This window comes from Nyctereutes procyonoides, unplaced genomic scaffold (assembly GCF_905146905.1).
Source record: "Nyctereutes procyonoides isolate TBG_1078 unplaced genomic scaffold, NYPRO_anot_genome, whole genome shotgun sequence".
NCBI lineage: Eukaryota > Metazoa > Chordata > Mammalia > Carnivora > Canidae > Nyctereutes > Nyctereutes procyonoides.
The window spans coordinates 49,931,261-49,955,478 of NW_026575131.1; the positions used below are offsets into that span (position 1 = coordinate 49,931,261).

At 48.9% G+C, this 24,218-nt stretch overlaps 1 protein-coding gene and 1 long non-coding RNA gene across 4 annotated transcripts; one reads left to right on the plus strand and one right to left on the minus strand.

The window, feature by feature from the left end:
• Positions 1-262: 262 nt before the first annotated feature.
• LOC129521916 (uncharacterized) lies at positions 263-12,007 on the minus strand. The gene is made up of 3 exons (XR_008666876.1): positions 11,889-12,007; positions 7,465-7,658; positions 263-1,352 (listed from the first exon to the last, which is right to left on the minus strand). It is a non-coding gene; the product is annotated as an uncharacterized LOC129521916 (long non-coding RNA).
• A 138-nt stretch (positions 12,008-12,145) lies between these two features.
• On the plus strand, positions 12,146-24,199 carry ECSIT (ECSIT signaling integrator). Of its 3 annotated transcripts, none has more exons than XM_055344223.1 (9): positions 12,146-12,223; positions 12,436-12,575; positions 14,886-15,004; positions 17,222-17,639; positions 17,997-18,220; positions 22,712-22,769; positions 22,886-23,034; positions 23,220-23,325; positions 23,858-24,199. In XM_055344223.1, the coding sequence occupies exons 3-9, from the start codon at positions 14,909-14,911 to the stop codon at positions 24,106-24,108; spliced, it is 1,302 nt and encodes a 433-aa protein (XP_055200198.1). In that variant the 5' UTR covers positions 12,146-12,223; positions 12,436-12,575; positions 14,886-14,908; the 3' UTR covers positions 24,109-24,199. The 3 variants fall into 3 exon arrangements, with proteins under 3 accessions (XP_055200198.1, XP_055200200.1, XP_055200199.1); XM_055344225.1 differs by having other exon boundaries at positions 12,151-12,231; XM_055344224.1 differs by having other exon boundaries at positions 12,173-12,251.
• The last annotated feature ends 19 nt before the right edge of the window (positions 24,200-24,218 follow it).

Here is a 24,218-nt window from a genome sequence, read left to right on the forward strand (position 1 = left end):
CGGAGGCGGCCCGGGCCTCTTCCAAGGCCGTCCCATTGGCCACAGGGGCCTGCCAAGGGGCGGGGCACCCCCCACCTCGGCCACCCTCCTCCCGCCCCCCCCGCCCCCCCCCCCCCCCCCCGTGATGTCAGGGCCTTGGTATTGGGAGCTGATTGTGTCATTGTTTCCACCTAGGGGGGCGGCCTGGGTTATTATTTGGGGGCGGGGGGGGGGCGCTTGGTCAAAAGAGATGAAGCTTTTCCCAAACTTCCTGATCCTCCACTGTTCATTGCCCTCTGGCTGGGCCTCCTGGTTTCCTCTGTGTCCATCACTGAGCCCATCTCTCCTCTCATTGAGGTCATCTCTCTTCCTCTTTCCGCAGTCCATGGTAGCTTAGTGAGCACCATCCTGGGTTTAACTCCAGACACCAACAGTCTATAGTGGGCCTCTGTTGCCACATCTGTAAAATGGACTAATGGATACTGCATGTCCAGCATGTAGTGCCTGGCCCAGGGAAGGCCTCAGGATAACAGCAATATTTCCAATGAGCATCTGGCACCCCACCTCTGTCCTTTCCAGCCCCTCAGAAGGATCTGGGGGAATAGAGATCCTGGATATTATCCTCTCCAACTACCTGTGGGGTTGCCATGGAGTCACTGTGTTAGCAGGTTTCAGGCCATGGACACCCCTGTATTTCTCCTGTCCCAGCCAGGGGGAGCTTTAGAGGGGACACCTGCAAACAGCCCCATCTGGCCAGATCTCACCCCTGGACCACACAGAGGTGGATGACATGACCACACCATGACACTATGTCAAGGCGATGTTAGGGACACTTGGATGACATGTCAGCAAACTGCCATATACTGAGGATACGTTAAGGACATGCAATTAATTTGGTGTCCACATGCTAGGGGCTCAGCTGTGATACGCTAATGGCAGCAGCCTCTTATGTCAGGTCCTGTTACAAGTACTATACCTGTAACAACTCATGCTTCACAACACCCTCAGAAATGGATGCTGTTATCACGTGCACTTTACAGATGGGGAAACTGAGGCACGGGGTGTGGAATCCCTTTCCGAGTGTCACACAGAGTCAGTGAGAGAAAATTTGAAGCCAGACCCCTGTCCCTAATGCTACCAGGCTGTCAGGGTTCCTCACCCTCAGCGCTGTCCACGTCAAGGCTGGATCATTCTTCCTGGGTGGAGGAGTCTCTCCTTGGCCTCCTAGGACTTTAAGCAGCATCTCCAGCCTCTACCTATTAGATGCCTAGAGCAACCCCTTAGTCTTGCCAAGCAGAAATGTCTCCAGACATTGCCAAATGCCCCTCCGGGGTGTGTGTGAAGCAGATCTTTCCTGTTCGAGAACCACTGGGCTAAACCAATATGCTAAGGACAAGGTGACTAAAATAGATCGAATGAGCTAACAATTAGCTCCTGCTATATTCTAAGTGCATCGGGTCGTCAACTCATTCCTCCCAACAGCCTTCTGGGTTGGGGTCTATATGAGGCACAGAGAGGTGAAGTCCACCGCCTGGCGTTACACAGCACGACAGTGACGCAGCCAGGACTCGAACGCGCAGATTCCGCGATCCCGTCCACGCTGAGCGGCCCCCCGCGGGGCCACAAGCCGCTACTGCGCAAGGGAGAACCCGCGCCTCGGCGGAGCAGGTGGCTGGCGCCCCCTGGCGGCCGAGGAGGGGCGGGGCCGGCGGCGGGGCCTGGCCGGGGCGGCCTGCGGTGACGCGAGGCCCTGACTCACTCGGCTCCGCCCCCGGCCCGCGGCCGCTTGGCCATTTATAGAATCCGCGCGGACTCTGAAGTCACGGCCCAGGCACGACGGGGGCGGGGTGGGGGAGCTCTTGGCGCGTCCCCCGACGGGGCAGCCCGGGGTCTCCCTAGGGGGTGGCCCTTTCTGGGTCTGTCCTGTCCCTCCCGTTCTAGGTCTGTGTCTCTCTCTCTTGCTCTGTCCCTAAGTTGCCATATGCCGGTCTCAACCTTGCCTGCTCTTTTTCTGTCTTTGTCTATGAATCTGCCTGTCCCTCTCTCTCTTTTTCTCTCTCTCTCTCTCTCTGTCCCCTCTTTCCATGATCTCTCCATCTGTGGGTCTCTATTTCACCTCTTAAGTCACTGCTTTTCTCACTCGATGTCTGTCTATCGTTTCTCTCTTTGTCTGGTTAATAGGGGTAGAAGCAGAGAGTCGGGGCTGATCCCATCCGCAGGCCCGGCCCCTGGGGACTCCCCCCATTACTGGCTGCCCCCTGCGCAGTTCCCTACTTAGCTCCTGTCTAGTATTTCCTCGCCCCAGCCCTTCTGTGCCTCCCTTTCCCATCTAAATGTAAGGTGGGGGGCTCTTGGAGGGCTCAGGTGGTTAAGCGTCTGCCTTCAGTTCAGGTCATGATCTCAGGGGTCCTGGAATTGAGCTCAGTAGTGGGCTCCCAGCTCAGTGGGGAGTCTGCTTCTCCCTCTGCCTCTCCCCCTGCTCATGCTCTTTCTCTCTCTGTATCTCTGTCTCAGATGAATAAATAAAATCTTTAAAAATAAATAAATATATGAAAGGTGGGATCTTGTAAGAAATGGAGTTGCCCCGAACGGTCCAGGATGGTCATGAAAGAAAACCTCTGCCTCACCTTAGTATTTGGAGACCCCCTAAAACCTTAGTGCCTTTCAGAGCCATCTAACACACGCACATACACCTCTGTATTTGGTGTCTCCAGGAGACAGTGGCAGCCCCCTTCCCCCTGCCTGTCTGGGCAGCGCCACTCAGCCAGCCCCCTCTCACCCAGCTTTCCTCTCCTGAAAACAGACAGAAGCTGTTGTTCATAATGGCTTCTGTTTCTGGAGGGCTCACTCCATGCCAGGCACTGTGCCAAGCACAACCATTTAATCCTCACTGCTACCCTCTTGGGGTGGAAACTTGCAGGCCCATTTAACAGACAAGGAAACTCAAAGTTCAGAGAGACCAAACCACTCAACACCACTCCTGCTGCTCCCAGATCCTTCAACACGTATTTCTTGAGCACCCAAACACACTCCCACCTCAGGACCTTTGTACTAGCAGTCCCCTCCAGTGGATACATTTCCAAAGAATGCCTCCATGGCCTCTCCCTCACTTCCTCTGGTCAAATCTCACTGCTCTGGAGAGGCCCTCCCTGACCTCCTGCTCTAAAATAATAGCATCTCCCACCCCTAGACTGATTGGGAGAGGATAGGCATGAAGGAATTGTTCACTTAAGTATTTGCACCTGCTAGTAACCATGTCTGCCTCCATAAAAACTTTCACTTCAGGGCAGCCCGGGTGGCTCAGCGGTTTAGCACCGCCTTCAGTCCAGGGTCTGACCCTGGAGACCCTGGATGGAGTCCCGTGTCAGGCTCCCAGCATGGAGCATGCTTCTCCCTCTGCCTCTCTCTCTGTGTCTCTCATGAATAAATAAATAAAATCTTAAAAATAATTTCACTTTAAAAAGTCATTTCTGTGGGGCACGGGGTGTATCTGGGTGGCTCAGTCAATTAAGTATCTGCCTTTGGCTCAGGTCATGGTCCCAGGGTCTTGGGATCGAGCAGGAGTCAGTCTCCCTGCTGAGGGGAGTCTGTTCCCCTCCCCCACACCCTCTACCTCCTCTCAGACTCTCTCTTTTTTAAAATATTTTATTTATTTGTTCACGAGAGACAGGCAGAGGGAGAAGCAGGCTCCCTGCAGGGAGCTGAGTGGGACTCAATCCCGAGTCTCCAGGATCAAGCCTTGGGCTGAAGGCGGCGCTAAACCACTGAGCCACCGGGGCTGCCCTCTCTCTCTCAAATAAATAAATAAAATCTTTTAAAAAGTCAGTCTTTAGAGGGGGTGCGCCTGAGTGGCTCAGTTAAGCATCTGCCTTCACCTCAGGGCATAATTCCAGGGTTCTAGAAATCCTTGTTTCTCCCTCTCCTTCTGCTGCCCCCCCCCCCGTGCTTCTCTCTCTCTCTCTCTCTCTCAAATACATAAAATCCTTTTTATTTTTTTATTTTTTATTTATGATAGGCACACAGTGAGAGAGAGAGGCAGAGACATAGGCAGAGGGAGAAGCAGGCTCCATGCGCCGGGAGCCCGACGTGGGATTCGATCCCAGGTCTCCAGGATTGCGCCCTGGGCCAAAGGCAGGCGCCAAACGGCTGCGCCACCCAGGGATCCCATAAAATCCTTTTCAAAAAAATAAAATAAAATATTTTAAGTCATTAAAATAAACAAACAAACAAACAAACATTTACAGGCAGCCCGGGTGGCTCAGCGGTTTAGCGCCGCCTTCAGCCCAGGGCATAATCTGGGGGATGGGGAATCGAGTCCCACGTCAGGCTCCCTGCGTGGAGCATGCTTCTCCCTCTGCCTGTATCTCTGCCTCTTTCTCTCTCTCTCCCTGTGTCTCTCATGAATAAATAAATAAAATCTAAAAAAAAAAATTTACAGCTAAAACTAGTAAAACATGGTATATTAAGTGTACTTTAACAAAAAAAAAAATCAATAAAAAGCCCCCTCCACTATCTCCTTCCCCTGCTTTCTTTTTCTTATCATCTCCTATTTGCTTAAATCTATCTCATCCTCGGAGAATAAAAGCTCCACAGAGGTAGATCTTTGCTTGTTTTGTTCACTGCTCTGTTGCCAGTGTCCAGTATACCACCTGCACACAACAGGTGCTCAAAAAAGGCTCACTGGATAAATGGAATTAAAGTTGGTGAGCCAGGACCCAAACTGCATTTGTTTGAAATGTTGGTCTTTAAGCACACACAAAGGAAGGGCATAATTTCCAGGCACTTCCTGGACTAAGGACAGTTGAACTGAGTGTCTTCTTTGGGTTTTCATTCCAACCTTCCCCAGAAGACCAGTTGGAGGGTGGGTAGGGGGTTGAGCCACAGGCTGCGGCTGGGGACATGTAGGTCATTCTAAACCTGCCCACTCCCTTGTCCAGCCAGGAGCTTTGCAAAATATCTTGTAGGAAAACATCTGGTTGAACAAGGGAGCCTTTAAAAAAAAAAAGTAGACTGGTGACAATCAGATTGGCAACATTCAGAACACCTGACAACATGTGGTGCTGGGGAAGCTCGAGAGCATTGTTGATGGGTATGGGCAATTTGTTGATAGCTTTTTTTTTAAGTTATTTATTTATTTATTCATTCATTCATTCATTCATTCATTCATTCATTTATTTATTTATTTATTTATTTATTTATTTATTTATTTATTTATGAGACACACAGAGAGAGAGGCAGAGACACAGGCAGAGGGAGTAGCAGGCTCCTCGCAGGGAGCCTGATGTGGGATTCATCCCGGGCCGGGATCATGCCCTGAGCCGAAGGCAGACGCTCAATCGCTAAGCCACGCAGGGTTCCTCTTTTTTTTAAGTTGTATGTATTTGAGATATAGCAAGAAAGAGAGCACTAGCAGGAAGAGGGGGGCAGAGAGAGAGGGAGAAGCAGGCTTCCCACTGAGCAGGGAGCTTGATGTGGGGCTCGATCCCAGGACCCCCAGGACCATAACCTGAGCCAAACAGAGATGCTTAACTGACTGAGCCACCCAGGCACCTCCGTTTGTAGCTTTCAAAATGATGGTTAATTTTAATATATTTATTGGTTATTTTAATATATAAAATTGATTGGGCCATAGGATACCCAGATAATCAAACATTATTCTGGGTGTGTCTGTGAGGCTATTTTGGGATGAGATTAATAGTTGCATTTATAAAGAGTAAAACAGATTGCCCTTTCCAGTATGGATGGGCCTCACTCAATCAGTTGGAATTCTGAAGAGAACAAAAAGGTGACCCTTTCCATCCTAAGAAGAAACTCCTCATAGGGTGCCTGGCTGGCTCAGTTGGTAGAGCATGTGACTCTTGATCTTGGGGTTGTGAGTTTGAGTCCTATGATGGGTGTAGAGCTGACTTAAAAATAAAATCTTTTGGGATCCCTGGGTGGCGCGGCGGTTTGGCGCCTGCCTTTGGCTCAGGGCGCGATCCTGGAGACCCGGGATCGAATCCCATATTGGGCTCCCGGTGCATGGAGCCTGCTTCTCCCTCTGCCTGTGTCTCTGCCTCTCTCTCTCTCTCTCTCTCTCTCTCTCTCTCTCTCTCTCTCTGTGAATATCATAAATAAATAAATTTTTAAAAAATAAAATCTTTTAAAGAGAGAGAGAGAAGTAGAAATTCCTCATATGTGATTGCTTTGAGCTGGAACATTGGTCTTTTCCTGCCTTCAGCCTGGAATTGAAACATCAGCTCTTCTTAGGTCTCAAGCCTGCCAGCTCTCACACTGGAATTTTGACCCATTGGCTCTCTGGGTTCTCAAGGCTTCAGACTCAGACTAGAACTACATCGTCTGCTCTCCTGAGTCTCTAGCTTGCCAACTGCACATATTGGAGTTCTCAGCCTCCACAGTCATGTGAGTCATTTCTTTATAATTACACACACACACACACACATACTGTGTCTTTGTTTCTCTCTATTCTGTTGGTTCCGTTTCTCTGGAGAACCCTGCTATCTAATACACATTCTGATCCAGAGAAACCTCTTTTTTAGAATATACCTAATAAGTACAAGTAGGTGTGAAAAGAACACTTATTGCCGTGGCCTTTTTTTTTTTTTTTTTTTGCCGTGGCCTTTTAATAACAAGGTACTCTGTAGATCCATCAACAGAGTGAGACGGACACAGATGTAGGCAATGACAAAAAACCACTGTGGTGCTACAGTTAAGAGTAGGGGAAGGGGGGGTCTGGATCCATATTCCATGGGTTTGGGGCATCCTTTGATGCTTTCTGGCTGTGTGACCTTGGACAGGTATCTTAACCTCTCTGTGATTCAGTTTCCTTCTCTGGAAAATGGGCATATTGATAGTGCCTGCTTCCTCGGTTTATTTTTTTTTTATTTATTTTATGATAGTCACACACACAGAGAGAGAGAGAGAGAGGCAGAGACACAGGCAGAGGGAGAAGCAGGCTCCATGCACCGGGAGCCCGACGTGGGACTCGATCCGGAGTCTCCAGATCGCGCCCTGGGCCAAAGGCAGGCGCCAAACCGCTGCGCCACCCAGGGATCCCTCTCGGTTTATTTTTTAACTTTTTATTTTGAGTTAATTTTAGACTTATAGAAAAGTTGCAAAAATAGCACAGAGAGTTCCCCATACAGCCTACACCTTGCTGCCCCTACTGTTAGCAACTTACATAAGCATAGTACATTTGTTAAAACTAAGAAATGAACCTTGGTACAATACTGTTAATAAACTACAGACTTGATTTGGGTTTCTCCAGGTTTTCTACTTGTCCTTTTTCTATTCCAGGACCCAATCCAAGATCTCTCATTGCATTTAGTTGTCATGTCTCCCTAGACTCTTTCAGTCAAGTGACAGTCCTCTTGGTCGTTCATGACCTGACATTCTTGAAAAGAGCTGGTCAGTAACTGTGTAGACTATCTCTCAGTTTGATTTATGTTGATCAGATTGAGGTTTTCACATTACTGGGAAGGATACCAGAGAGGTGATGTTCCCTTCTCATACCAGGAGCTTATGATGTCACGGTGACTCATGGTGACTTTAACCTCCGTCCGTTGGTTAAGGAGCTGTCTGCCAGGATCCAGCACTGTGAAGCTGCTATTTTTCCTCGGGTTGTTTTGAGGACTCTGCGTTAAAGGGTCTACATCGGACCCCACACATACTGTGGTGCTCTGTATTAATAAAAAAAAAAAAAAGTAAGCGCCTGTGTTTGAATCCACTACTTCTGTAAGGATAAAAAAGAAAATGAGAGCCATAACTGCCTCAAGAGGAGAAGGGGCACTGGGAGCCCTGAAGGTGGTGGCCGGGTCTGTGACAGCGCCACCACCACCCACGCGCGCCCTCGCCCAGGTCCCAGCGGAGCAGAGCGAAGTGCGCCTGCGCAGAGCTGGGCCGCCGCGCTGAGGGCCAGAGCCCTCCCAGCAGCTTCCCACGTGGCTTTCAACGTGCTGGGGTGGGATGCACGAGCCCCTGGACCGGCGGCTGATTGGCTGCAGCTCTTCGCAGCCTGGCCAATCACGGAATCTGGATGAGGCGGAAGTGCTGCGGCTGCGCAGAGTCTTTAAGGCATCCCGCCGGTGGCGGAGAGGAGACTCCCGTCCCCAGGGAAGCAGCCGGCCCGGCCTCACGGAGGCCAAGGGACTGCAGATATGGCTTCTCGGGGGTGGACAGCTGTACTCGCCTGCAGCCTCTGTTAACGGCCAAGCCTCCGTTTTATGAGCAATCCACTTAGGTTAATAGTTTTTTGTTTGTTTTTGTTTTTGTTTTTTTTTAGGTTAATAGTCTTCAACTGGGACTCCCTACCCCGCCCCCCAAGACCAGGAGCCTCTAGTACTTCAATCTGACTTCATCCTATCCTTTGTCTTTAATTTTTAAAAATTACGGTAAAATGTACATAACACAAAATTTACCATTTAAGTGTATATTTCTGTGTTAAGTACATTCACATTGTGCAACCATCACCACCATCCATCACCAGAACTTTTTTCAATCTTCCAAAACTGAAACGGTTGCCATTACATGCTAACTCCCGGTGCTCTCCCTCCTCCAGCTCCTGGCAACCACCATTCCACTTTCTGTCTCTATAATTCGCCTTTTCTAGGGACCCCATATAAATGGAATAATATAGCGTTTGTCTTTTTGTGGCTGGTTTACTTTACTTAGCACCATGTCCCCAAGGTTCATCCATGTTGTACCATGGGTCAGAATTTCCTTAATCTGACAGTGTATGTTCTCATTCATTTGGGGAATATGAATAATAGTGAAAGGGAATATAAGGGAAGGGAGAAGAAATGTGTGGGAAATATCAGAAAGGGAGACAGAGCATAAAGACTTCTAACTCTGGGAAATGAACTAGGGGTGGTGGAGGGGGAGGAGGGCGGGGGGTGGGGGTGAATGGGTGACGGGCACTGAGGGGGACACTGACGGGATGAGCACTGGGTGTTATTCTGTATGTTGGTAAACTGAACACCAATAAAAATTAATTTATTAAAAAAAAGAATTTCCTTAATCTTTAAGGCTGAATAATATTCCATTGTATGTATATATATTTTGTTTATCCACTCATCCACCCATGGACACTTGAGTTGCCTTGGCTATTGTGAATTATGCTATGAATACGGGAGTATGTACAACTATCTGTTCAAGTCCCTGCTCTCAATTCTTTTGGGTATATACCCAGAAATGGAATCGCTGAATCATATGGTAACTCTATTTTTAATTTTTGAGGAAACGCGATACTATTTTTCTTAGTGGCTGAACCAGTTTATATTCCTACCAGCCGTGTACAAGGATTCCACTTTGTTCAAATCCTCACTGACATTTGTTTAGACTTTTAAAATACATTATACATACAGAAAGATGTATAAATTATAACTCAATGAATCAATGATCATGTTTTAAAACTTTTAAATTGAGGCATTACATAAAATAAAATGTACAAATCTTCATGGAGAGCTCGATGAAATTTTACACACATATAAACCTGTGTAATCATCACATAGCTCAAGCCATAAAATATTTTTATTTTATTTATTATTTATTCTTTATATTTATTTTTAAAATATTTTATTTATTAATGGGAGACACAGTGGGAGCTCTGGACAGGGCAGCTGCAGTCTGGCATGGAGGGGTCAAGGCCCTGGGCCAACCTCTGCCTTGTCTGGGTAGAGAGAGACAACAGGCTGGCCAATGAGTCTCCTTAGCTGGGCCAGCTTCAATCTGAGAACCTTCCTGAAGAGGTCCCTTCATCACCTGGCCATCCTCAGCAGTGTCCATCCCACTTCCCCATGCTGCCAGCTCCCCACACCCCCAGGGGTGCAGAGCAGGGGCAGGAGTGGAGAATGTCCCCCTCCCCAACCCGGGCCCCATTGACTCTTACAGAGCAAGGCTGATGTAAATGCTGATTGTCTCCGAGGAAAGCGGGTTGTACCTGCTGAGAGTGCTGATGCCCAGGGAGAGGAGGATGAATACACATCAGCAAGGGCAAGTTAGGCCCCGCCCCTCTCTTGCCGTGGCCCTTTGAGCCCTGCCCCTGGACTACCTGAGGTCCCACTGGAGGCATTTGCTTGAGTCCAAAGCACTCCTAGGCCAGCCAGATGTTGCTGAATACACGCTTGCTGAGTGCCCAGGGGCTCATTCGGTGCAAGATGAAGTCAGAAGGCTGAACCATGGGGCAGGGGGGTGCCATAGGGATGGCCTGGGGTGGCCATTGTGCTGTGGCCAAGTGCACGCCCCTGGTATTGCCTCTGCCCAACTGCCCAGGTCCCACAGCGAGTGGGAGAATGCCAGCTGCACTATCTCCAATGTTGCCATGACCCGAGGCAAGGGGATTATTTGGGATCACAGGCCTGTTGCACACAGAAGAGAAGTACAAATCCAGGGATCCAGACACTGCATCTCTCACACACACCTAAGGATACAGCTAGCCAAGTGAAGACCCTGGGGGTTGGGGACACACAGTCACACACAGAGATACACATGGGATGCTACAAACACAGTGACAACCCCCACTAAGGTGGGTGCGCAGTCATAGAGAGGCATAGAGACATACCATTGTCATAGACATGGCCCCGTAGTCACAGAATCTACTGATACTGAGGCACAATCAAAGACAGTGTCCTGTACGGTCACTGACATGCCAGTGGTGGGGGACAAGCATATCCATATAAGTTAGAGACACACAGGGTGTTAGAGACACATACCAACAGTTGCAAACAATCACACATCAGAGACCATCCCAGGCTTGACATAGGCAGACCCGTAATGCCATTGCTGGGACACAGAGTCACACACAGAGATACACAGGGTGTCATGAGCACAGTCATGCATATACAGTCAGAAACTAATACAGTCGCACACAGAGAGACAGGGGTGAGGTGTCACACTTGCACGTGTGTCTTGACAGTGGACACCACTGATGGTTCATCCACAAGTTGGGAACACACAGGGCATCACAGTCAAAGACTTTCCAGTGTTCAAGTGCAATCGCATACACATTATGGCATGGGAATGGTCACAGAAATGTTGACACACCTACTGCTAGCCCCTCAGAGTTGTGGGACAAAGTCCACACCCTCCCACATGCACAGAATCACAGACACCCAGAAGACTGTACAATTACAGGTGCACATGCAGCCACTGACACGTAGACACACAAGGACCCACATACAACCATGCCCAGACAGGCTTGCTTCCCACTGCCACACATATACCTACACACCTTTGCTCAGTTCTGAAATGCTATAAAAATTCACGAAAACCTCCACACCCTTAACACCCCAGCAGTACAGTACACACATACGTGCACACCTGGGGCCACAGGACAAAATCACAAAAACACTCAGAACCCCACTGGACCCTAGGGCCTCAGTGAGGTTGGCCCAAGGTGTCAAACCAGACTCTATGCCCTCCCAGTGAGGTAGGTGAAGGGAGGTGTTAGGGTGAATTCCCCATAACAATGGCACTTACATGGCTGTTCGGCATAGATTAGCTCAAACTTCAAAAAAATCCCCCGAGGTTATTATAATTGGCCCAGGGTGAGAAAACCCTGGGCACAGATGAGTTAGGCACTAGCCCAGAATCACGGAGCCAGATTAGCAGAACTTGTCTCCTTCCCTGCTGTCAGCGCTGTATCCTCACAGCACTTAAAACTGCGCCTAGCAGGGACGCCTGGGTGGCTCAGCGCTTGAGCGTTTGCCTTAGGCCCAGGGCGTGATCCCGGGAGTCCCGCATCGGGCTCCCGGCGTGGAGCCTGCTTCTCCCTCTCCCTGTGCCTCTCATTAATAAATTAAATCTTAAGAAATATAAAATAAAATATAAATAAAAATAAACCCTGCGCCTAGCACACGGTTAGCGCTCAGTAAAGGTTAGTTGAACAAATGAAGGAATCTCATCACTTCTACCTTTAATATTTCATTCCCACGTTTCAGGTGGGAAAACCGGAGCCTCCAGGTGGATTCACAGGGCCCCCAAGTCCAGCCTCCCAGCGGGAACGGTCCACTCACTCTCTCCACCACCCGGCTCTCTGGCGGTAATGGGGGTGGGACCTGGCCCGGCATGAGGCGGGACCAAGGTCTTTCTGCCTTCCTATTGGTGCTCCTCCATTTTGGGCGGGATCTCTCTAAACCCGCGTTCTTGATTTGCTGCTCCCTGGTGGCCCGTGACCTGGAAGCAATCTGGGTAAGATGGCGGTGCTCAGAGTCAAGACAGAGCCGGGCCGGAGTCCGCGGCTTGCCGCGTGAGTATGTAGGTCGCGCGTGGGGAAGGTGAGCTCGAGCTGCTGGGTCCAGGGGGGACCGGTTCTGGGCCGGCAGGGCGGGAGGGCGGCCCAGGGCGACGCAGCTGCAGGACCAGGGCACCATGACCTTTTGAGGTGCGGGGCTGGGACGTGCTGGGAAAGGACGTTTTCAGTGTACTCACGTCCCCACATCCCTAATCTCCTATTTGCAGATGAGACAGCTGAGGCCCAGAGAGGTTAAGGCCCTCTCCCGAAGTCACGCCGCTAGTTGGCAGCTAGGCTGGAATTCGAACCCACGTCAGTCCGTTTCTCCTAAGGAACCCAGAATCCTGACAGCCAGCCCAGAGCTGCTGTAAGTACTCCCTGCCATGGGGTTCAGACTTATAGATCATAGACGTTTTGTAGAAATTTAGCTCTTCTCCTTCAACTGATACCTGTTAGGCACCTACCATATACCAGGCACTGTCCAGGTGTGGAAACACAGCAATGAAGAAGACAGATAAAGTCTACGATCTCCTGGGGGAGCCAGGCGTTAAAGTCAGAAGTGGAGGGAACAGGTGATTTCAGATGTTAATAATTGCTAGTAATTCATTCATCAGGGCGATAGGAGCTTTAAATTGGGAGTGGAGTTGTGGTCAGGGGAAGCCTCTCATTTGAATATAGACCTGAGTGACCAGAGACAGGTGTGGACTGATCTGGGGGGAGAAATTTCTAAACAGAGGGAAAAGCAAATGCAAAGGCTCTGAAACTAGAATAAATTTAGCTTGTTTGAGAAAAAATGTAGCTAGAGCTGCCAGTAATGAGTTGAGTTTGGAGAAGGGGCACCTGGGTGGCTCAGTCGGTTAAGTATCTGCCTTCCGCTCAGGTCATGATCCTGAGGACCTGGGCTGGAGCTCCTGATTGGGCTCCCTGCTCCGTTGGGGGTTGGCTTCTCCCTTAGCTCCTCTCCCTGCTCATGTACTCTCTCTCAAATAAATAAATAAAATCTTAAAAAAAAAAAAAAAAAAGAAGAAGAAGAAGAGTTGAGTTTGGAGACCCTGACTGAGAGGTAGACCCTGACTGAATATTTTAAGTGTGACACTAGCAATTTCTAGTCAGAGGACACTGAATTTAGTTTACATTCTAAAAAGCTCCCTCTGGCCATGGCAGGGAGAATTGACTGGTGGGAAGGCTGGGTAGGTATTAAGGAAAGATCATGGATTGAGGTGGTGGCTTGCAGATGGAGAGAAATGGATGGATTTGAAGTACTCATCAGGACTACTTGGTGAATTGAATGAGGGACACACTGGACTCAGAAATGACTCCTAGGTCTGTGGCCTGAATGACTAGGAATGGTGGTGTCATTGGGTAGGAGGGGAAGAACAATTTTAAGCAGAGATATCATTCTGAAGCAAATTAAGTTTGAGATGGCCAGGTAAATGCTTAACTGACTGAGCCACCCAGGTGCCCCTGGAATGCTTTAAAATGCTGATGCCTGGGCCCTACATTTAGGTACTTTGATTTATTATATACAGGATATATGGCCTGAGCATAGGGATTTTTAAAAGCTCCCCAGATGATTCTAATATGAACAAAGTTTGAGAACCATTAGTGCTGCCTAAAATGATATAGAGAAGAGAGGAACAAATTGAAAGACACCTCAGACAAATCCAGAATGTGGGACTCTTTGCAATTTTACTGCTCAAAGTGTGATTCCCAGACCAGCAGCAGCAGCATCATTTGGAAGCCTGTTGGATGTGTAAGGTCTTTAGCTCTACCCCAGACTTGCTGAACCAAAATCTTCATTTTAACAAGATCCTGGGTGATTTATCTGCATGTTCAAATTTGCAGACATTGCAAACTTTTTTTTTTTAAGATTTTATTTATTTATTTATGAGAGACCCAGAGAGAGGCAAAGACAGGCAGAGGGAGAAGCAGGTGATGTGGGACTCAATCCCAGGACCCTGGGATCATGAGCTGAAGGCAGAAGTTCAACTGCTGAGTCACCCAGGTGTCCCAGACATTGCAAACTTTATTTTTTTTAAAGATTTATTTATTTATTTATTCATGAAATATATATAGAGAGAAGCAGAGACACAGGCAGAGGGAGAAGCAGGCTCCATGCAGGGAGCCCGACGTGGGACTCGATCCCAGGACTCCAGGATCACACCCTGGGCTGAAGGCAGGCGCTAAACCGCTGAGCCACCCAGGGATCCCCCATTACAAACTTTATTTTTTTTTATTATTATTTATTTATGATAGTCAGAGAGAGAGAGAGAGGCAGAGACACAGGCAGAGGGAGAAGCAGGCTCCATGCAGGGAGCCCGATGTGGGACTCGATCCCGGGTCTCCAGGATCGCGCCCTGGGCCAAAGGCAGGCGCCAAACCGCTGCGCCACCCAGGGATCCCTCATGCTCTCTCTCTAAATTAAAAATAAATAAATCTTAAAAACACAAAAAAGATCCAGTAGGGAGGGGGATCATGGCAGGGGCAAATTCCTCAAGATACTGGAGTGTTTAGCCCCATAAAGTAGGGATGCTTGATTGTAACAGCGGTTTAAGTCCATCTTGGGGATGAGACCAATGGGGCTGGTGAGTTAGAACATGGTCTCTGCCCATGAGGGGTCTCATTTCTGTTAGCAGGTCGGGTTCCAGGCTGATGCTGTCTTTCCTCTCTTGGCCAGGTGGCTGTCTGACGAGCAGCGGCATGAGCTGGGCCCAAGCCATCCTGCTGGCCCGGGGCCTCTCTTGGGGCTGGGGAGGCATCTGTGGGGCCGCCCTCACCAGAGCCCCCTTCTCTCAGGTAACCACTGGCTGAACAGTTGTCTGGTCCCATCAGCTGGCCTGTGTGCTCTGAGGGTCAGATGAACTGCCTTACTCATTTTAAGAAGTGCTGCTGCCCATGTGGGTAAGGGGGTTGAATTTGGAAATGATATATGAGCTAAATAGATTCAGGTGGTTAATGTGGGTAATTCCTATATCCATTTGTAAAGATGTGAGCAGAACACTGAATTTCCATCCCTTCCCAGAGTGACCAGATGGCCCAAGCCCATCAACAGGCATAGACAGCAGCAACAGTGAGGATGGCAGTAATGATAATAATCAGGCATACCTTGCTGTATTGTGGTTCATGGATAATGCGTTTTTTTGTTTTTGTTTTTTTTAAGATTTTATTTATTTATTCATGATAGTCATACAGAGAGAGACAGAGAGGCAGAGACACAGGCAGAGGGAGAAGCAGGCTCCATGCAGGGAGCCTGACGTGGGATTCGACCCTGGGTCTCCAGGATCGCGCCCCTGGCCAAAGGCAGGCGCCAAACCGCTGCGCCACCCAGGGATCCCGTATAATGCGTTTTTTTGGGGGGTTTTGGGCTTTTACAAATTGAGGGTTTGTGGCAACCCATCGAGCAAGTCTGTTGGGGCCATTTTCTGACATTTGCTCATTTCACATCTCTGTGTCACATTTTGGTAATTCTTGCAGTATTTCAAACCTCCTCATTATTATCATGTGTGTTATGGCGATCTGCAAGCAGCGATTATGACCTGCTGAGAGCTCAGATGCTGGTTAGCATTTTTAGCCTATTTTTTAGTTAAGGTACATACGTTTTTGTAGAGATAATGTTATTGCACACTTTTATAGACTACAGTATAGTGTAAACCTAACTTTTCTGATGCATTGGAAAGCCAAAAAACTCATATGAGCCCTTTATTTGCTTCATTGTGGGGGTCTGGAACTGAACCCTCCATATTTCCAAGATGTGCCTGTGCCAGGCCCTGCTCTCTGGTGTTTATTTACATTATCTTGTTGTGGTTGTGATGTCTCCCTTTCCTTTCTGATTTTTGACCTGTGCATCTACCACCTGTAGAGTTAGTTGTGTACAATTTCATTTTAAATGGACACTTTTGGTAGGATACTATCCACACAGGGGTTAGCAAACATTTTCATAAAGAGTCAGATAGTAAATACTTTTGGTTTTACAAGCTACACAGTCTCTGTTAAAACTACTTGACTCTGCCAGTGTAGAGCAAAAACAACCGCAGACCGGACATGATGAATGTGCCTGGCTGTATTCTAAATACAACTTTATTGACAAAAGCAGGCAGCTGGCCATATTTGCCCCACAGGCTGTGGCTTGCCCCCAGCAGCCTCCGCTCCCCTCTCTGGGGAACAAGGTCTGCTTGACCCAAGGGAAACACCATCATAACAGATGGGGAAATTGAGGCCTGAGCAGTGAAATGAGATGTGGCGCCACCTAGCGGAGGACAGTCAAGCCAACATTCCCGCTGACTCCAAAGTCTGCATTTTTTTTTTTAAGATTTTATTTATTTATTCATGAGAGACACATAGAGAGAGAGAGTGGCAGAGACACAGGCAGAGGGAAAAGCAGGCTCCATGTGCAGTAATGATAATAATCAGGCATACCTTGTTAGCAAGTTGGTAAATTTGCAATAGTGAATCCACAAATAATGAAGACCTATTGTATATATAAGGTGGTGAGGTTTTCTTACACCTCTGGGAACTTATCTACACATCGTGTCACACGTCGCTTTTTTTTGTTTCATGATATACCTTGGACTTGGTACTGGGTCACACACAAGACCCTCCTCAGGGGCTCTCATAGATGCTGGGGCTCCTTGTCCAGGTTCATGGCCATTTGCTGAACCATTTCCTTGCTGATGCACATTGGGACCGTTTCCACTGCTACAGTGGACATACAGAAGTCATTTGGCACAGGTTTGTTTAGACCTGTCAGATTTACAAACCAGACACAGGGTCACTGCCTCAGAGGGTGTGTGTTTGTCCTGGTGATTGTGGCCAAGTGGCCTCCATAGGGGTTTCACTGTTGTTTTCTCACACTTTGTAACGGTGACTAATCTTAGGCTTGGAACCACAGTACCACACTTCCCCAGAGGCACTTAGGGATGCCCATTGGCATGTCCTCCAGGAGAGAGCCAGCCTGGGAGTACCCCCCGGGGCCCTGGGATGTGCCAGATCCCAGCAGCGATTTTCTGTCCCCAGGCACCTCTCTGGGCCCCACGGGGCCTCCACCGCAGCGCAACCGCCTGTAACTCTGACTCATGGCTGGTCCCTCCCTCGCCTGAGCCCCCGAAGGGACCCCCGAAGGCCCCGGCCCCCCACGAGGAGCTGTTTACACAGGCACTGGGAGGCACGCGGGACAAGGCGAACTTTGTGCGGGCTGTGCAGAACTTTGGGCAGCATAACGTGTACAAGCGGGGCCACGTGGACTTCATCTACCTGGCCCTGCGCAAGATGCGGGAGTACGGCGTCGAGCGAGACCTGGCCGTCTACAACCTGCTCCTCGACGTCTTCCCCAAGGAGGTCTTCCGGCCTCGAAGCATCTTCCAGAGCATGTTCATCCACTATCCTCGGCAGCAGGAGTGTGGGATTGCTGTCCTAGAACAAATGGAGAGCCATGGTGAGGCCAGCAGGCTCAGGGATGGGGAGTGTGTTACTTCCTTCTCCCAGGCCTTGGGCCCCTTCACCACTCCATGGCTTTGACTTGTCTTTTCTCTCTCTGTCTGTCTGTCTGGCTGGGCTGCCCCTCCTCCCCCTCCCTCATCTCTCCTGTTTCTCATGTCTTTCCTGTCTCCCTCTGACTTTTCCTTTCAATTCTAATTCTGTTCCCCCTTGTCCTCCATCCCCTGCCTTCAATTCTTCCTGTTTCTGGTTCTTTCCATCTGGCCCTACTCACAATTCCTTCTTGGTCCTGGTTCCTCTGCCCCTCTCCATGTCCCATGTCTCTGTCTCCCCTTCTCCCTTCTGCCTAATGCAGGTGTGATGCCCAACAAGGAGACTGAGTTTCTACTGCTTCAGATATTTGGACGTAAGAGTTACCCTATGCTCAAGTTCATACGCATGAAGCTCTGGTTCTCCCGCTTCAAGAATATCAACCCTTTCCCTGTGCCCCGGGACCTGCCCCAGGACCCTGTGGACCTGGCCAAGCTGGGCCTGCGGCACATGGAGCCCAACCTCAACGCCACAGTCACCATTTACCAGGTACCCACGCCTGTCCCACACCTGCACTCCCAGGCTGGGTGGGCTCCCTCACTCACCCTGAGTGATTGTGGTGAAACATGAGCCCTCACCAAAGTCCCCTGCCCTCACTCCTCACTGCAGCTTCACCTCTGACCTCTGCTCCTACCTTTCTCCCCACAGTCTATATCTGGGCATCTGTCTTCCTTCCTGGTCCTCAAGCCTTCCTTTTTTTTTTTTTTTTTTTTTTTTTTTAAGATTTTATTAATTTTTCTTTCTTTGAGGGTGGTTGGGAGAGGGGGAGGGGGAGAACCTTAAGCAGACTCCATGCTGAGCAGGGAGCCTGACACGGGCTTGATCCTACAACCCCAAGATCATGACCTGAGCCAAAATCAAGAGTTGACACTTCGACTGAGCCACCCAGGCATCCTGGTTCTCAAGCATTCTAGCCTTAGTGCTCACGACTCCCTCTGCCGAGAACATCCCTCCCCGGGACTCATGTTCTTCCAGTCTCAGCTATGCCATCCCTTCCTCAGGATCCCCTTCCTGACTACCCTGGCTGGGGCACTGGGTGCCTGGCTTGGTTGCTCATTCTCCATGACTCAGTTTCCCCTGTGCCTGCCAAGGCTCAGCACAGGGTCTGGCACAAAGCTGAGCTCAGCGACTGTTTGTTGAATGACTAAATGAAATAGTCCACACACACATACACACACCCAGTGTCCTAGGGGCCCCACTCATACCAGACCACATGGAGGATCCTGTGGTCCTGGAGGCTGACCCTAGATAACAGTTTCTCTCAGAGCTACTGGTTCAGAGATAGAGCACTGAGGGCTGTGGGAGCCCAGAAGAGACAGAAGGAAGGGGTTCTTGGAGGAGGTGAGGGCAAGCTGCACTTGGGCGGGACAAGAGAGGCAAGGAGAGCATTCTGGAATGGAGAGGAAGGGGGAGCAGCATGAGCTTGGGTTCAGAGGACAGCTGGGGTATGCAAAAAGGGCTTCCTCTAGCCAGTGCAGGGGGTCGGGTTGGGGGAAAAGGGGCATGGAGCCACCAGGCTAAAGAGTATGGTTTGAAACTGTTGGTGAGGAGGGAACCACCAGGAAGTTTTAAAAAGAGGAAGGACTAGGTAGGAGCCATGTTTCTGGAAGGAGTTTGGGTTTTGGAAGTACCCTCTGGTGGTCACATGGATGGTATTTGATGGGGGGTAGGGGTAGGGGTGGGCAGAGGACCTGAGGGATTAGGACAGTGGGTAATGTGATGTCCAGGAGAGAAAGGACAGAGGGACAGAGACTTGGCCTGGAGCATAATGCAGAGGAAAAGGTAGTCTTTAACTCATTTTTTCTTTTTTTTTTTTTAACTCATTTTTTCATTTTGAAAAGTAAAGCATTAGAAACCAAACTGTACTCAAGAACACACAATGAAGACTCCTCTCATAGTCTGGCCCCTCAGTCCCCAGGCTCCTTCCCCAGACATGACCACGTCTATGTCTCTTTCCAAAGAGATCCTATGCATTTGCAAATAGATATATTCTTTGTATGCATTCTTATCTCCCCTAATTATGAAAAGTACATACAGAAAGATTGGAAACATGGTAAAATGATCACCAGCACCACCTAGATTTAGAATGGGAACAATCCAAGACCCCATCAAGAGGGCATTGTCTATGGAGATTATTACACCTCAAATTGGTTAAAAAAAAAAAAGTGAAAAGTTGAAGTTCATTCAGTGGTACATTAAGCTTCTTCAGTGTGAAGGGAGGGGAAATAAATGTGTACCTGTTTGCCTATTTTCAGAAAAATAAATAATGCAAAGATAAATCTGAAATGGATAGAAACAATTATCTCTGGGCAGGTGGAGGAGATAGGTAGAACAGGAGTGGAAGAGAGACATCTATTTAATATGGATTGACTTTTAAACTATGAAAATGTTTTAGTGTATTTTTTTTAATCAAAATGGGGAGGGAATTCCACCAAAATTGAAACAGACAAAAAACAAATAGAAAACTTCTTCCAAGTCTGTTGTCCAACTGCCCATCCTTTAGCTTCTGTTCTAAAAACAAACATGTACAGAGAAATCCTAAGCTTAATCTCATAGCGTTACAGTTAGCAGTAATATCTTTTTATTTTTATTTATTTATTTATTTACTTATTTATTTATTTATTTATGTATTTATGTATTTATTTATTTATGATAGTCACACACAGAGAGAGAGAGGCAGAGACACAGGCAGAAGCAGGCTCCATGCACCGGGAGCCCGACGTGGGATTCGATCCTGGGTCTCCAGGATCGCGCCCTGGGCCAAAGGCAGGCGCTAAACCGCTGCGCCACCCAGGGATCCCGGTTAGCAGTAATATCAAAACTATTTCTGTAGTTTGATGGATAAGTAAATGCATTACTGTTGATAGGAACCAAGATTTCTAGTGTGAGAAAAAGATAAAAATATACAAACAAATATATATATACATATATATATATTTTGTTTATATATATATATATAAACAAATGTTAAAGAAGAAAAAAGAACTCCATAGTGTGAAATTTATTTATTTATTTTCATAGTGTGAAATTTAAAATGAAAAAATCAGTATTGGGGCACCTGAGTAGTTCAGTCGGTTAAGTGTCTGACTCTTGATTCAGCAGTATGATCTCAGGGTTCTGAGATCGAACCCCATGTCAGGCTCTGAGCTGGGTATGTGAAGCCTGTTTAAGATTCTCTCTCTCCCTCTCCCTCACCCCTCCCACTCCCCCACCCTGCCCTGCGCATGCTCTCTTTCTTCCTAAGAAAAAGAAAAAAAAGTATAGGTGCCTGAGTAGTTCAGTTGGTTAAGCGTCCAACTCTTGAACTCAGCTCAGGTCTTCACCTCAGGGTTGTGAGTTCAAGCCCCGTGTTTGGCTCCACAGTGGGTGTGGAGCCTACTTTAAAAAAAAAACAAGGCAGCTCGGGTGGCTCAGCGGTTTAGCGCCGCCTTCAGCCCAGGGTGTGTGATCCTGGAGGCCCAGGATCGAGTCCCACATCGGGCTCCCTGCATGGAGCCTGCTTCTGTCTCTGCCTCTCTCTCTCTCTCTCATGAATAAATAAATTTAAAAAAATCAGTATATTAAAAATAAAATCAGTATAATTATATTACTCAGTAAAAAGGCCCAGGAGCAAAACATACTTTTTCCTTCCCCAAGAAACTGATACTTTATTTATTTATTAAGATTTTAATTTATTTATTCATGAGAGACACACACAGAGAGAGAGAGAGGCAGAGACACAGGTAGAGGGAGAAGCAGGCTCCATGCAGGTTGCCCAATGTGGGACTCATCCCAGGACTCCAGGATCACGCCCTGAGCCAAAGATAGGCGCTGAACCGCTGAGCCACCCAGGCATCCCAAAATTGATACTTTAAAAATGTTTCTCTAGTAGCACAGCATTCTACACATGTTCTCCACCTTGCCTTTTGCTGTTTTCCCTTAAGAATATGACTGGGAGCCCGTTCTATGACTATACCCATTGACTCACCTCAGTTCTTTTTAACTTGAAAGGATGGATGATCGTTGTCTACTCTCAGACATTTCAATTAAAGAATATATGCATTTTTAAAATTAAATTTCATTTGGTTTGGTTTTTTTTTTTTTTTTTTTTTTTTTTATTTATTTATGATAGGCACACAGTGAGAGAGAGAGAGAGGCAGAGACACAGGCAGAGGGAGAAGCAGGCTCCATACACCGGGAGCCCGACGTGGGATTCGATCCGGGGTCTCCAGGATCGCGCCCTGGGCCAAAGGCAGGCGCCAAACCGCTGCGCCACCCAGGGATCCCTGGTTTGGTTTTTGAATCATGGCAGTATGTAAACTCAGAAAGATATAAAAAAGATTTTCTTTCCTCCGTTTTCTACAGAGGCAAAAACTGATTTGCTCCTGTGTCTCCTTCTTGGAGTATACTGTACATGTGAAATTATTCTTTTTAAAACTTCACAGTGGGATCCCTGGGTGGCGCAGCGGTTTGGCGCCTGCCTTTGGCCCAGGGCGCAATCCTGGAGACCCGGGATCGAATTCCACATCGGGCTCCCGGTGCATGGAGCCTGCTTCTCCCTCTGCCTGTGTCTCTGCCTCTCTCTCTCTCTCTCTCTCTCTCTCTCTCTCTCTCTCTCTGTTGACTATCATAAATAAATAAAAAATTAAAAAAAAAAAAAACTTCACAGTAAGCATGGAGCATTTACTATGTGCCAGGCACTGTTCTCAGCATTTTAGAACCATCTAAATTAAGTGCTGTTATCCTCATTTTGCATCTGGAAAAACAGGCACACAGGTACACTGACTTGACCTCAGTCACAATGGCAGTGGTAGATCCCGGATTTTAGCACAGGTAGGCAGACTCCAGGGTTCCCTCTGTGTGCACATCTGAAATGTCCGCAGCTAATGCCAAATTGGATCAAAGTGAGGAAGGGATGGGCTTGAGGGATGGGTAGGAGTCCCAAAGGAGCCCTGAATTCACGGGCTGGGAGTCACAAGCTTCCACCCCCACTCCTTGCAGATGCCTTCTTCCAAAGACTCCACAGGTGCAGCAGATCCCACCGAGCCCCACATTGTAGGTAAGGCTCTGGCATGAGGTGGCTGGATTCTCACCAGGCCTGCTGGGTGGGCTCCCTAGGCCTTTGGGCAGAGCCCATCAGCCAGGGCCCCCTGGCCATATGTGTCTCCACACCAGGAATCCAGACTCCTGATCAGCAGGCTGCCCTGGCCCACCACAACCCAGCCCGGCCTATCTTCGTCGAGGGCCCCTTTTCCCTTTGGCTCCGAGACAAATGTGTCTATTATCACATCCTCAGAGCTGACTTGCTGCCTCCTGAGGAGAGGGTAAGGGCCCAAAGCATGCATGGGGGGCATAGGTATGTGTGTGTGTGGGGGGGGTGGCATCACCCCAAGGGCTCCTGTGAGGTCTCAGAGGTGCAGGTGAAAGGGGAAGGGATAGCTGCTGGTTTGGGGAGGTAGGCTGCAAATCCTGAGCCTCTGACCCTGCTGTACCTGCCTCCCTGCGGTAGGAAGTGGAGGAAATTCCGGAGGAATGGAATCTCTACTACCCGATGCAGCTGGACCTGGACTACGGAAGGAGTGGCTGGGATGACTACGAGTTTGACATCCAAGAAGGTAAAACTGGGATGGGCAGTGTTCCAAACACTGGACATGATGAGGCCTCTGGGGTGGAAGGGTGGCACCCAGGCTGATACCCAGAGCAGTTGCCACATGCAGACCCAATAGATGTCCAAGTACACACACACACACATCACTTCCCAGGGGCTCCAGGCCTGTCAGCCCTTGGTCATAGAACATCTCTGTGCTGGCTACTGAGTATGACCAGGACAGGCCAAGTCCATGCCCTTGAGCAGCTCTGGGCCATAGGGAAACAGGCAAGTTAAGTTATATTCTTGGGGCCTCAGGGGAGGAGCACACCACCCAGCATCGGGTGGGATGCAGGGAGGACTTCTTGGTAGAAGGCTGAAGAACCAAGAGGCATCACTCAGGTGAAGCATGGGGTTGGCAGTCTAGGCAGAGGGGATATCTTGTGCAAAAGCTTTGACGCACAAGAAACATCCCACCTGTGGCCTAGAAGGGGTGCAGGCATCGGGATGCTCCTCCAATCCACACTGAACAAACTCTGAGCACCTGTTTCTTCCAACAGTGGAGGAAGGCCCTGTCTTCGCCATATGCATGGCGGGTGCCCACGACCAAGCCACTCTGGCCAAGTGGATCCAGGGCTTACAGGAGACCAACCCAGCCCTGGCCCAGATCCCTGTGGTCTTCCGCCTGGCAGGGTCCACCGGGGAGCTCCTGGGGTCATCCTCGGGGCTGGAGGATCCGCCCCCGCCCCCACCAGAGGGCCAGGAAGAAGAGGAAGACAATCAGCAGCGGCAGCAGCAGGGCCAAAGCTGAGCTTGGGCCGTCACCAGCACAAGCTGTGGACTGGTGTGATAGCATGAGATGCCTTTTGAGTGTACAGCAAATAAAAGTTTTCCGTCTTGGGGCTGCCCTCTCTCTTCTCT